At 36.2% G+C, this 13,318-nt stretch overlaps 1 protein-coding gene across 1 annotated transcript; it reads right to left on the bottom strand.

The window, feature by feature from the left end:
- Positions 1 to 1,806: 1,806 nt before the first annotated feature.
- Positions 1,807 to 4,111, bottom strand: LOC108279195 (uncharacterized). The gene is made up of 2 exons (XM_017493242.3): positions 3,992 to 4,111; positions 1,807 to 2,887 (listed from the first exon to the last, which is right to left on the bottom strand). Exon 2 carries the CDS (start codon positions 2,858 to 2,860, stop codon positions 2,225 to 2,227), a length of 636 nt encoding a protein of 211 aa, XP_017348731.1. The 5' UTR covers positions 2,861 to 2,887; positions 3,992 to 4,111; the 3' UTR covers positions 1,807 to 2,224.
- Between the last annotated feature and the right edge of the window lie 9,207 nt (positions 4,112 to 13,318).

Here is a 13,318-nt window from a genome sequence, read left to right on the forward strand (position 1 = left end):
GCACTTAGTTCTTAACCGATTATGGTGAGAAATTGATAGAGATTAAGGATATTTTTCTATGTGTGTCTGGGTTGTCATGAATGGGGCTGTCTGATAATCTCACAGTGCCATTTACCCTGCCATTTATTAAACTTGGTCCATAGAACTACACATTTCTGATGCATTTACCACAAAAAAAAAACCACTGCAACAGCCAGAGTTGGGTAAAACATGTTACAAAGTAACTGTAATCTAATGACTTTTTCTGATATGCAGTAATGTAATGCATTACATTTTAAATTTATGTTATTTGATTACAGTTACTGATTCCAATAAAATTATGTTACTTGCATTACAAAATTATTATTTATTGTGAAGAAAACAATATTAAGTAAAACGGATTTTTAAAATAAATCATGTTTTGCGCGGCTGCCAGGGCGTAGCCTTACTTGGGTTATTCGGCGTTGTAGCCCCAAAGATTTTTTTCTTTGGTCCCAAATATTTATCCAATTGGAGCGGTTTGTCACTACGTAACTGAACGTCAGTAAAAGAAGACGGCGGTGATGTAATTTTATATCTTCGGTAAACGGAGGCGAGACCAATCAGACAGGGCTTACAGGAAAATGCATGGACATACTTGTGTCTTATTGGCTGACAGTCTCTCAATTCTGCCACACGCTAGCTCACAGTCAGTGTGAGGAAAAATGGACATATGCTAATTTGAAACTGAAACAGTAACATCGTCTGATGCTGAGCAGGAAGACAAGGTGTGTAAATGTCTATATGAGTTCCAGTTTACATGAACATGATATGAGCAGAGCAGAAGGAAAGATAACGTACTTTGCATGGCACTGTAGCAGCTAAACCCATAGCTTAGCTGTGCCTCCCCTTGGCTAGCGACACCAAACTAGCCTAGTTAGAAAAGTTTCATATTTTATCGGTCTGGTAATCCTACAAACAGTGACAACACCCGAGGCAAGTGTCATGATAAATCCGACTGTTTCTGATCATGTCATACATTGACGCTCGCTAAAATTAATGAAAGAACTTTGAGTTTCACTTTGTAGTGTATTTTTGTAGGTTTGATAGTTTGATAGGTTTTGAAAGTAAATTGAAAGTAAAGCAATTATTAATCTGATTACTTTGTACATGCAGTAATCAGTAATGTAATCAGATTACAATTTTAAAGTAGTAGTTAGTCATTTGTAGTGAATTACTTTTTTGGAGTAATTTACCCAACACTGGTAACAGCAAACAGAATTTGTTCCTTGCATATTATGCATATTTGCAAACTGCATTAGGTAAGGAATAGAACACAAAGGGACTCTCTCTTATACTGTAGGAAAATAATCAACAATGAGGTAGATGTGATGAATCAGATTCACTTTTACCACCCTGAAGGGATTATTTCCCAATAACAGCACATCCAAGTGTTTACACCTCTTAAACCACAGCAATTTGCTAATGATGACATATTTTATTGATTAAAGAATGACATGACATACATTTTATGAATTTATAATTACATTTAATGTTGCAGAACTTATACAATACAAGTTCCTGTTATCGGTTTGATATTGCAAATGTACCCAGTTGTTCCTTCACCAGTCTCTCTATAGTCCCTCCATTACTTTCACATTTATTCATTTAGCAGACGCTTTTATCCAAAGCGACTTACAAATGAGGAAATACAAGCAAAGAACTGTACACAACATTCGATAATTAATAATTAATAAGACTAAATTGTCACCAAGAATGTTGGCTATGCTGATCTGTGGATTCTACCAAATGAATATATCCTACTGAGGTAATAAAGAAAACTGAAAATTTCATCACATCATGTACTTTTATTTATACTTTGATTTAAATTTTTACATTAATGTCACATTCAGAATTTCTAATGTATACATTATAAATATCAATTAGCTCATTTTAAGGGCTATTTGTTTTCTCATAAGAATTGTTAGAATGGAATATATTTTCTTTTTTATAGCACATTTTACAATACAGATAACCTCAAAACAGTTTTACAGACGACAGTGAGCAAACGGGTGACATTGGTAAGAAAAGACTCTCAAAGATTCAGATAAAGAAGTAGACACCTTGGGAGAAACCAAGACTGGAATTATGAATTACTTACAAGTTATTGTCTAGTGATATAAATACAAATGATCACACAAAGCAGCATACTGTACGCTAAAGAAACAATCATTAGTGAATCAAAGAGGAGAAAATGGGTGAGTAATCACTTCTTCGAGCACATGTGCTTATTCATGAAGGGACATATGGCTGTCTTACAGACCCAGCACTTCACCAAAGTGTGTGGCTTTTGTGTTTGCATTCCACAGTTCTTGCAAGGTTTCCCTGCTTGCCCACTTTCCTCTTGTCCTGGTCCTCTTCCTTGCTGCTTTATGAGACTCTCCAAAGAATTCTTTACGCCAGCATCCTCACAGTGTGCTATACCGACAACTGTGAGCCTCTTTGGGTCCCACACGCAGTCTTCCTCAAAGCCAGTCACAGAGGCAGGCAGCCAGGCTGTGTCGTATCCATTCTGATGCCACGTGGTCTGCAGATGCATGCACTGGCTGTCAATTCTCTTTACCTTGCCCACTCTTACCTGCAGCTCGAACACTACTCTGTCATTAGGAGAACAGCATGCTGGGTAGGCTTTGGCTTTGTTAATGTCCCTGCTGCAGTAGACACCAGCTCCCAGTGTTCCTCCGGCTGAAGGCTTAAATCCTGTAGTTATTATAGTTTGGGCGTTGCTCTTGTGTGTCCCATGGAACATGGTGTAACTGTGGCTTTTTTTGGGGGCCTTGCCTGGTTCCAGCTGCTTAAAGTTTTCGCAGAAGGCCTCCCATCCGCTGAACGTGATTGGCATCGTTGTGCTGTCCCTTCTGAATTCCTCCTGAGGAGAAGCAAGATTAAATATTGTACATGAGTGTTAATATGTACATCCTGTGTAATTGCTGCTTTTATATATAAGAAAGTTATAGAATGGCACAAAATGACAATAAAGAGAACAAATAAATAAAAAGAATAGAAAACAGCAGGGGTTTGCACAGGGAGCCTGGGCAAACCCCAGCTAGGGACTTTTGGACTCCACTGAATGTATACATCTATACATCTATACATACATACATACATGCATACATACATACATACATACAGTGGCTTGCATGCTTACATAAGTTTTCACCCCCTTGAACTTTTTCACATTTTGTATTTCAAGCAAATCAGCTCATAATATTTAAGTGTGTGTGTGTGTGTGTGTGTGTGTGTGTGTGTGTGTGTGTGTGTGTGTGTGTGTGTGTGTGTATTTGTGTGTGTAAAAATGATTTACAAATAAAAAAAATAAGTTGTAATTGCTCAAATGTTTACCCTTAAATGAACCCTAAATGAGTTCTTTTGAAAAGAGACATGGATAAAACATTACATTTTTAAAAGTAGCTGACTTTACAGCCCTGAGTTTATTGCTCTATCATACCCCCTAACGGAAAAACAGAGACTAGCACCTTTTTCAAATCTTTCTTATTCAATTACAGCCCACAAAACGATTTTATTTTAGATCAAGTCTGGTCCCGGCAAGCTGTATTCTTGACATCCCTGGTCTATATAGAATCTTCCATTATTGTCTATATCATGCACTTTTTAGACGATCCCTTACTCACTCCTTCACATAAATATCGTTTCAGCCAGCTTTTTACACGGAAAGTTTTACAATATATTCCACTGCAGTTGATTCAGAATATACACATATGTACATATCCTCTCTAAGCAGATACACGTTTGTATCATTTATTTCTTGAGAAACAGAGGAGAGAAACTCGAATATGCAGAGATAGAAACACTAACGCGTTCAGGGAAACACCGGCAGGTTTAGGCGATATTTCTTTTCAACTTTTCCTGAAACTTAGTACATATATAATAGTGCATTCAAACCATGCACGAAATGAACAGATGGACAGCTGTAATATAGTAAAAGTAGCCTAAAATACAATAAATAGCCTACCTTTCGTAATGAAAGTTTCGGTTATAATTGTCCACCTGCCAGTTAAACCCACATTTTCACTTTCGTTTCTTTTCTGTGAAGTTTGTATCTCTGACCGGTGTTCCTGTTGTAGCCTGACTCACACTAACCCTTAATACACCAGCTGTTTATTTGCATATGCAGATTCTTTTATGTTTTCTCTCCCTCCCTCTCTTGTAACTTAAAATTGCATGATGTACGAATTTTGATTAAGTCTAAATACTTATATTAAGAAATTGGATTGTCCGTGAGTAAAAAAAGACAAAAACAGTATGCTTGAAATAATAATAATAATAATAATAATAATAATAATAATAATAATAATAATAATAAAGCTACCAGTGTCCAACATGTTTTGACATTCAGGTTGTTTTTTGAGAAAATATCATTTTTGTTGAATGATGCAAGAAGCTAAAAAAAAAACAAAAAAACAACAACAACAACCCCAAAACAACACTAATTTAAAACAAACAAAAACATTTATTTATTTTTTTTTAAATCTAAGGTTATCAGTGGAGTCACCAAAACTGTTTTGTTCTATATTTTAGCTTGCAGAAAGTTAGCAAAGATTAAGAACAACAAATTGTCTAGAAAGTGACAGATGTTAATATTAATTAATTTAGAGTAATGCTCTCAAATGATTTGGAGTTCTATATATTTTCTATATTGAGGTTATATATATATATATATATATATATATATATATATATATATATATATATATATATATATATGTGTGTGTGTGTGTGTGTGTGTGTGTGTGTGTGTGTGTGTGTGTGTGTGTGTGTGTGTGTGTATGTGTTTCTTAAATCAGGCACAAAACGTTCCCAGCAAATAGGCAGGACTCTTTCCCAGTACTGTGTGTCTAATTTTATTTGAAAACTACAAGCAGAATTCAGCATAATGCAGAGAATTATTGCTGTGAGATACAATGCACGAGCTTTTACAGTATATGTGAGAATAAATGAGAAGCTATAAATAAAACAAATTAATAAACTAATAAAACAACGACAACAACAACAACAACAACAACAACAACAATAATAATAATAATAATAATAATAATAATAATAATAATCAGCAATGGATTACAGATGAGGTGTACTAGGCATGTGTCCCAGGGCCCTGGTCACTGGTGGGCCCTTGATGAGTATAGATTTAAACTGAATGATCCGACTGAATGGCCACTACACTGAGCCACAACACCTATCATCATCAGTGAGTTAACAGAACACAGTTATTAGTGTGTGAGACCAAAGGACACACAAAATGAAAACCCTACTTTCAGGATTCCTTTAACTGTGATTGCAGCTGCAGCTGTTAAGTTAATGATATTAATATGTACATTAACAAATAGAGAAATAAACAAATATTAAAATTGAGAATTTCTTCTTTTCTTTTCTTTTTTTTTTTTTTTACTAGTTTTTGAGTTTTAGCACTGGTGTCAACTAAATGTAAGATTTTATTTTATTTTTTTATTACTGCTCTCATGTTTGTATAAGTTACGTATCTTTCTGCAAGATGTGTGGATTGTTTCTACAGGTAGCTCAAACATTTTGTACTGTTGCATAGATTGCAATCAACAAACAGTCTCTTTAAATCAAAATGATTGGACTATTATTCTGGTCATGTGTATGCTGCTCGAAATTCAAGCACCCTCGGGTTGATAGATTAGCAGAAACAAAAACAAACAAAAAAGGCTAACCATGGATAAGCTTTCCTACATGCTGATGTTTGGAAGGGGTGGGGAGTTGGTTGATGCTTAGCTTTTGGCCCAGGATCTACTAATCAGTAATAATAATAATAATAATAATAATAATAATAATAATAATAATAGCCCATTAATTAGCGATTAGACTACAAATCAGGCACGCTGAACAGTGAATTTAAAATACTTCAGTTTGCCTTTAGACATTCTGTATAACAGATATAATAATATAAGGCTTTAAATGATGAGTTATTATAAATATATAAAGCAAATACAAATATCAATGCCAGAGTACATAAACAAAATTCACAAAAATAGGGAAAGGCCATTTAAATAAATGTACACTTAAGTTAAAGACCGTAAATTTTGTCTTACTTGATATTTGATACTTTTTATTATGTCATGTCCTGTAACTTTAACCCAACGGCTGTTAAAATCCACCACATAAATGCTGCTACAGTTAAATTTGATCTAAACGCCATGAACATGATCATTTTACTCAGACGCAGCAGGTTTTGTGTAGCACGGTAAAGTATCAAACGTGACAAAAGACACCATCATAGAGGCAGCTAGTGGCACTTACTGTACATATCTAAAATAGTGCTGTAAAATTACAGAGCATTGTTAATGACGCAGACTATTTTATTTATTTCTCACTCCCAGGCTTTCATCACGGATATAACACTGAAACACTGACACACTGACAGAGGGCAACTGTGCTTCAGATTGATGCTTAAATGGCCTCCAGTGTCTGAATAATACAGAGAGGAAGCAGTAGACTCAGTAGCCAGGGGTAACTCTGAAGAAACACACTGATCGAGGCGCAGGGCTGCAGGGTATCTAGAGGATAAAAGAAGGGAACACTTTATACATTATAAACACATACATACAGTATACAGTGAATATAAAAAATAACTGCAATAACCTGGTTGCATAAGTATGCACACCCCTAAACTAATACTTAGTTGAAGCACCTTTAGATTTGATCACAGCATTCAGTCTTTTTGGGTAAGAGTCATTCAGGATCAGAAAGTATTCTACCTTGCAAAAGTATTCTATCTCTGTCAAATTTGCGGGGCTCTCCTGTATACAGCCCTCTTCAGGTCACCCCACAGATTTTTTTCATTGGATTTAGGTCTGGACCATTCCAAAACCTTGGACTGGTTTTGATGAAGCCATTCCTTTGTTGATCTGGAGGTTTGATTTATCAGAAGACTTTTCAAAAAACAAGCAAACATGTTCTGGCTGTCAATGTGAACCAGGGATGCAAACTTTTGAGCTTACTGATGAATAGAACTGACTGAGACACTAACAGGATTTTAAAAGGAAAACGTAATAAATTAATGAATAATAAAAAAATGAACAATTAATTGAAAAAAAGAGTTGATCTTGCATTAATATTAATACTCAATAATTAGTTTAGACTTGGAATGTGCTATTGCAAAATCAGAAATAAATTTGAACTTTGTAAATTGTAAAATTGTAGGATTGTAAAAAATATCTGTTGTAAAAAGCATATGTTTTGTTTAGTTGATTGCTATTTGCTACATTGAAAATCCTATTTTTCTGTTTAAATTAACGGAACAATATTAAAATCAAATAAAATGTACATAAAAATGAAAAAAAGTTAGTATATTACAGATTATAACCACGTGTATATTTACAATCTCTGTCCGCTTTATTAGGAATACCTGTACACCTGCACATTCATGCAGTTATTAAATCTGTTAATCTTATAATCTTGTGGCAGCGGTACAATGCATAAAATCATGCAGATACAGATGAAGTGTTTCAGCTAATGTCTACATCAAACATCAGAATGAGGGGAAAAAAGAGTGATCTCAGTGACTGTGGCATGTTTGTTGGCTGCCAGATAGGCTGGTTTGAGTATTTATGAATCTGCTGATCTGCTAGGATTTTAATGCACAACAGTCAAAGAACCACTCTTTACAACCACAATGAGAAGACAAGCATCTCAGAATGCAAAACATCCCTGAGACAGATGGTCTACAACAGCAGAAGGCCACATTGTGTTCAACTCCCGTCAGCCAAGAATCGGAGGCTACAGTGTGCACAGGCATTTCAATTTCTGTATTGAACAGTTTTAGGAAAAACAGCTGCTCTTTTCCCAGGCTTCAACTGTCCAGGTTTTCAGTAAGCCTAATAAAGTTGCCAGTGAGTGTCTGTCTATCTTACTCTGGGTAGATAGATATTGATATCTATCTATTAAAGTGACAAATAAAAGGAAAAACTGGCTGGCTCCACTTGCCCCCTTAGAGGGAAGCATGACTACAAAGCAATACAAAGTTCTTTTGACTGATCTCCTTTTCTACGATTGAAACATTTCTATCCTGGTGGGAGTGGTGTCTTCCAGGATGACCCCGCCCCCTATCCACAGATCATGAGAACTCACTGAATGGTTTGATGAGGATGAAAATGATGTAAATCATATGCAGTGACCTTTACAGTCACCAGATCTCAACCAAACTGAACAGCTATTGGAGATTTTGGAGCGACATTTTAGATACTGCTCTCCACCACCATCATCAAAACACCAACTGAGGTAATAGATTTATAGAGACTTGTAGAATTTATACCCAACACATTACTCATACACATTAACACCTGTTGCAAAAACCATACATTCCAAGGACACAAAAACATTCACAGTTCACCAAAATGTTTAGTAGTTGCTTACCCACGTCAACAAACAGTCTCTTCTCTTCCTTGGTCACTTTGCACATAAATGTCGTGTTCTCTGTGATGGTGAAGCGCAACATGGTCAGTTTGAACCCATATGGTTCCAGCTCTTCCACATAAGTGTTATGCCTAAAGCTGGGTTCAGGCATCATCCCAGAGACGTTGGTGTTAACGGTGATCTCTTTTGTGCCCTTGGACATGGAGAACGCAAACTCAGTGTGGAAGTTTGGTTTAGGCCGCAGAGGACAGGTAACTCTCAGGTCATTATCCTCTTCCTGACACACAGTCATTTCCTCATCATCACTGTCATCATCGTTGTCATCATCGTTATCATCACAAAGAACAGGGCTCATTAAAACTGAAAAACACACCACACACACACAAGCTTGAACTTAAATTGAATAGCTTAGGGTGGGGTTTTTGGATTCCAGCAACAATTACAAAAGGCTTTTGTGGACTGCAAACTCATCAGCAAGTCATAATTAATGACACAATTCACTGTGTCATTCATTTCAATGTTTCACAATTTTTACATAATTTACAAAACCTAAGCAAAATTATGATTTCCTGTTAACATTTTCTGCCCCTCAAATTAGCTTGACTCCCTGAAAAAAAACACAGAAAACTGCTCTATTAATTTTAACAGAGGGAATGGGGTTGATTGACAGAAAGGGGACGCATTGTGAAAGTTTTCATTGCAATTTGTAAGGGTTGTAAAAACCCAAACTGCTACTTTAGTTTATGGAGCAAACCACCTCCTATGTTCCATTAATCATTAGACACATTCAGGAGCTTCTAAAACAGTAAGTGCCTCTTACCTGACAAAGTAACACTCCATACAAGCAGGTATGTTGTTAGCTGTATATTTGTGTAAAAAGGAGAAGCATATGAAAAGGAGAATCAGAAGAAGAAGGAAAAATTGCAAATAAACAACACTGGTTAGAATCAGTGCAGTGTTTCCAACAGACAAATCTGTACATGTGCATTTGATTAAGGCCATAAGGTCTATCCATATGCCAAAATATATCATTACCAACTAATGAGCTTTACATCTGTTTGGCACATGACCTGTCTAATGTGTAGTCAAATTTATTCACAGAGCCAAACATTTGTCATGCCAAACCTGTCCTTTCAGCAGCCTCATCTTTCCAGCTGTCTTGCTCCAAAGGCACTGTGTTCTGAATAAAGAGAGAAAGATGGCTTCAGTTTAACATAACGGTTCTGGAGATCTGTGTTCTGCAGCAAATCTCAGCTCAGTCTGGTGATTTCTGTGCTGCAGTGCTGCAGTCCTCTCTCTCACACACCCACACTGCAGCTCTGCAGTGGACCAAACCAACACATCAGCATGGGGGATTAGTTGGGAGACTGAACTAGGGATGGGGAGATACCACTGATTTTCATTTCAATCCAACACCACGTAATGTGAAGACTAGTATCGTGGTACCAAAAGCTGTATAAAAAAGGGGAATTTATGATTTCTACAGTGTGATAGATAGATAGACAGACAAACCAACAAACAAACAAATAAATAAATAGTACTGTTCAAAGGTTTTTGGCAACCTATCATTTTTATATATCTTACATGTTTATTTTATAGCTACTGCATTAGTACCTGCATTAGTAGAATAGAAGAAAATAAATGACCAAACATTTTGTTCTCTCTCTGCAGGTCAAATCAGACATCCATATTGTTTTTTTTTCTTTTCGTTTTTTTTTTTTTTTTTTAAATCAGAAATATGGCCTATTGTTTAATATGGTACATTACTTACAGAAAAAATTCTGTAACAGTGATTTAAAAAAAATAAATAATAATGCTTGATCATGTTTGACAGAAGCAGCACCACAAATCAGCTTTTCACCTTCAGTCATGGACATACTGATTTAGTCTGTTATCTGCAACAAACCCTGCCACCTATATTCTGTGGTGCATGATGGGACCTACTTCTGTCCATTGCTCCACCCCAGTTTGCATTTGTTTGTGTTTTTCATTGTGAACACGCTAAACAGTTATGTACAACTACAATTTACCCCCGCTTCATTTATTTACGATTCTGATGTAAGCAATGCTAAGACTCCCTGTCTTTCAAAGATAAAAAAGACATCAATATGTTTCATTTTTGGCATCATGAGGTTATTTACTCTTAATGAATGACTGAACATGGATTTTTTGGGGGATTTTTGTGGAACCAAACACACTAGCAGCTCCAGAGATCGAACACACACACGCACACACACAATGGAATGGTACACAGAAGCAAGGTTGGTGCTGATTTCTTTCTAACCCAGCCTGTATTTTCATGCAGCCTATCAGAGAAAGTAATGTAAGTTTATTATACAGTGTAAAATACCTCTAGATTTGCTCTCCATTTGGACAAATATTTCGCAGCGCACTTCTCTGAGACGTCCGTCACCAGCCTTTTGAGAAGATTTATGTGAAATACAGACAGAGGTGTACTGAACATGAACAAAGTGGATTCAGCGGAAATCGGCATGAACCCAGCAGGTCACTTAAAAATTTTTTAAATCATGATTGCTTTCTGTCTTTAAGTATGTGTGTGTGTGTGTGTGTGTGTGTGTGTGTGTGCGTGTGGAATACTTTGCTTTGCCTTATTCTTATAACACCACCAATGAAACCTTGTGATAAAATACATTTCTCAACCCTAATAATTTCACGGTCAAGATATTTCATTTAAGCCTCCTTTCTAATATCATGACCAACCATCACTGCATGCGCATGTTTCCACTCAAACTAAGCCATGAGCTGAACTGAGTAAAATCCTAGAACCAATATATGTTAGGAAACCAGATGCACTTCAAACAAATTGTTCCTGTAGGCCTTGTATTATTGTAAAATAATATTAAAATCTGAATCTTATCTTGAGAGATGGTGAAATATCTAGCCCCAGATGTGCCTAAAAAGGCTCTGTAGTTGAATATGACACAGACACATACTGTAGTGGGTAAACTAATTCTGCTGGTTTATTTGGAATTGGTAATTTCCCTCGTGTGATGGTAATGACAGTGGGGATCTGAGGGAAAGCATTTTGCATTTGAAAAGATTCTAAAATAAGACCTGACAACGCACATAAAATGTAGCGGGTAGACACAAACTGTTGCCTTGGCTGATTAAATTAAATATCTACATTTTATTTTGCTTTGAATAGTGACTGGATCATCATGATCCATAAGTTAGTAACAGGATGACACAGATATGCACTGCAAATTTATTTTATGATCTATTCATTTGAGTAAATTATGTTTGTGTTTATTTAGTTCAAACATTTGATCCCATTACTGTTAATACAGCAGTAATTTGTTCTAATTGTGTAATTCTGAGGGAAAAAAAAATCATGATACTTAAGCAGACCAAAAATCTACAGTATAATCACATGCGTTTCACTTCCAGTGAAAGGCATTTCAAATTGAAAGTGCGCATGCAAATGCATTTTGCAGTAGCCTGAAGACATTCAATCAAAAGACGAATATGGGAAGAGAGTTTAGAATTCCAGCTTTTATTTCCTGGTATTTATATGAAGATGTGTTAAACGTCATAAAACATAGAACCTTTGTATCAGACTGACATGTGTTGCTTGTTACGCAGGTGTGCCCTGTTAGATTGATTGTTTAAACAATAAATAGCTCTGAACATCTACTCTTGGTTTTAGCCCTAAGTTTCACCTGTGAAGACTACATTTGTTTTTTAAATAGGATAAGTCAACATGAAGTTCAAAGAGCTGTTTAAGGGAGAAAAGCAAGCCATTTTGAAGCTGAGAAGGGAGCTGAGAGGGAAAATCAATCAGAGGCATTGCACAGACATTGGGCATAGCTAATACAAGAATTTGGAATGTGCTGAAAAAGAAAGAAACCAGTGGTGTACTGAGCAACAGACTCCGAATAGGTCGACCAAGGAAAACAACAACAGCTGATGACAGAAACATTGTGAAAGAGTTGTGAAGAAAAAGGCAAAAACAACAGTCAGTGACATCACCATCAACCTCAACAGGGCAGGGGTGAAGGTATCTACTGTTCAAAGAAGGTATCTACCGTTCAAAGAAAACTCAGAGCAGAAATATAGAGGCCATACCACAAGATGCAAACCACTCATCAGCAGTAAGAATCAGAAAGCCAGATTGGAATTCACAAAGAAATACAGAGATGAACTACAAAAGTTCTGGAATGCAGATTAAACTCTACCAAAGTAGCCAAAAGGCCAAAGTGTGGAGAAAGAAAAGATCTGCTCATGATCCAAAACATACAAGGTCATTTGTGAAACATGGTGGAGGTAGCGTCATGGCTTGGACTTGCATGGCCGCTTCTGGAACCGGCCCACTAATCTTTACTGATGATGTAACTCATAATGGTGGCAGCAAAATTAATTCAAAAGTTTACAGCAACATTATGTCTGCCAATTTACAGAGAAATGCATCCAAATTAATTGGAAGGAACTTCATCCTGCAGCAAGACAATGATCCAAAACACACTGCCAAACCCAACAACAAAGGATTTCATCAGGGAGAAAAAGTGGAAGGTTTTAGAGTGGCCAAATAAACCACAAGACCTTAACCCAGTTGAGATTGCATTTCACCTCTTGAAGAAGAGACTGAAAGACCGGAGAAACCCCCTGAAACATGCAACTGAAAGAGGCTGCGGTAAAAGCCTGGAAAAACATCACAAAAGAAGAAACCAACAATTTGGTGGTCACTGAGTCGCAGGCTTGATGCATTTATTACAAAAAAGGGATATGCAGCCAAATAACTATTTACTTTATTTCACTTCAAAACTTATCTGTACCTTTATTTTTTCTCACCTAAAAATTGGTTGGTCAGATATAAAATATTCTATGTTTTATGTCATTTAACACATCTAGATGCATATACTGGGAAATAAAAGCTGAAATCCTA

The sequence above is a fragment of the Ictalurus punctatus genome, chromosome 18 (assembly GCF_001660625.3).
Source record: "Ictalurus punctatus breed USDA103 chromosome 18, Coco_2.0, whole genome shotgun sequence".
Classification (NCBI taxonomy): domain Eukaryota; kingdom Metazoa; phylum Chordata; class Actinopteri; order Siluriformes; family Ictaluridae; genus Ictalurus; species Ictalurus punctatus.

Coding starts and splice junctions, on each gene's coding strand:
- LOC108279195 (XM_017493242.3), bottom strand. CDS start 2,860: ATGCCAATCACGTTCAGCGGATGGGAGGCCTTCTGCGAAAACTTTAAG.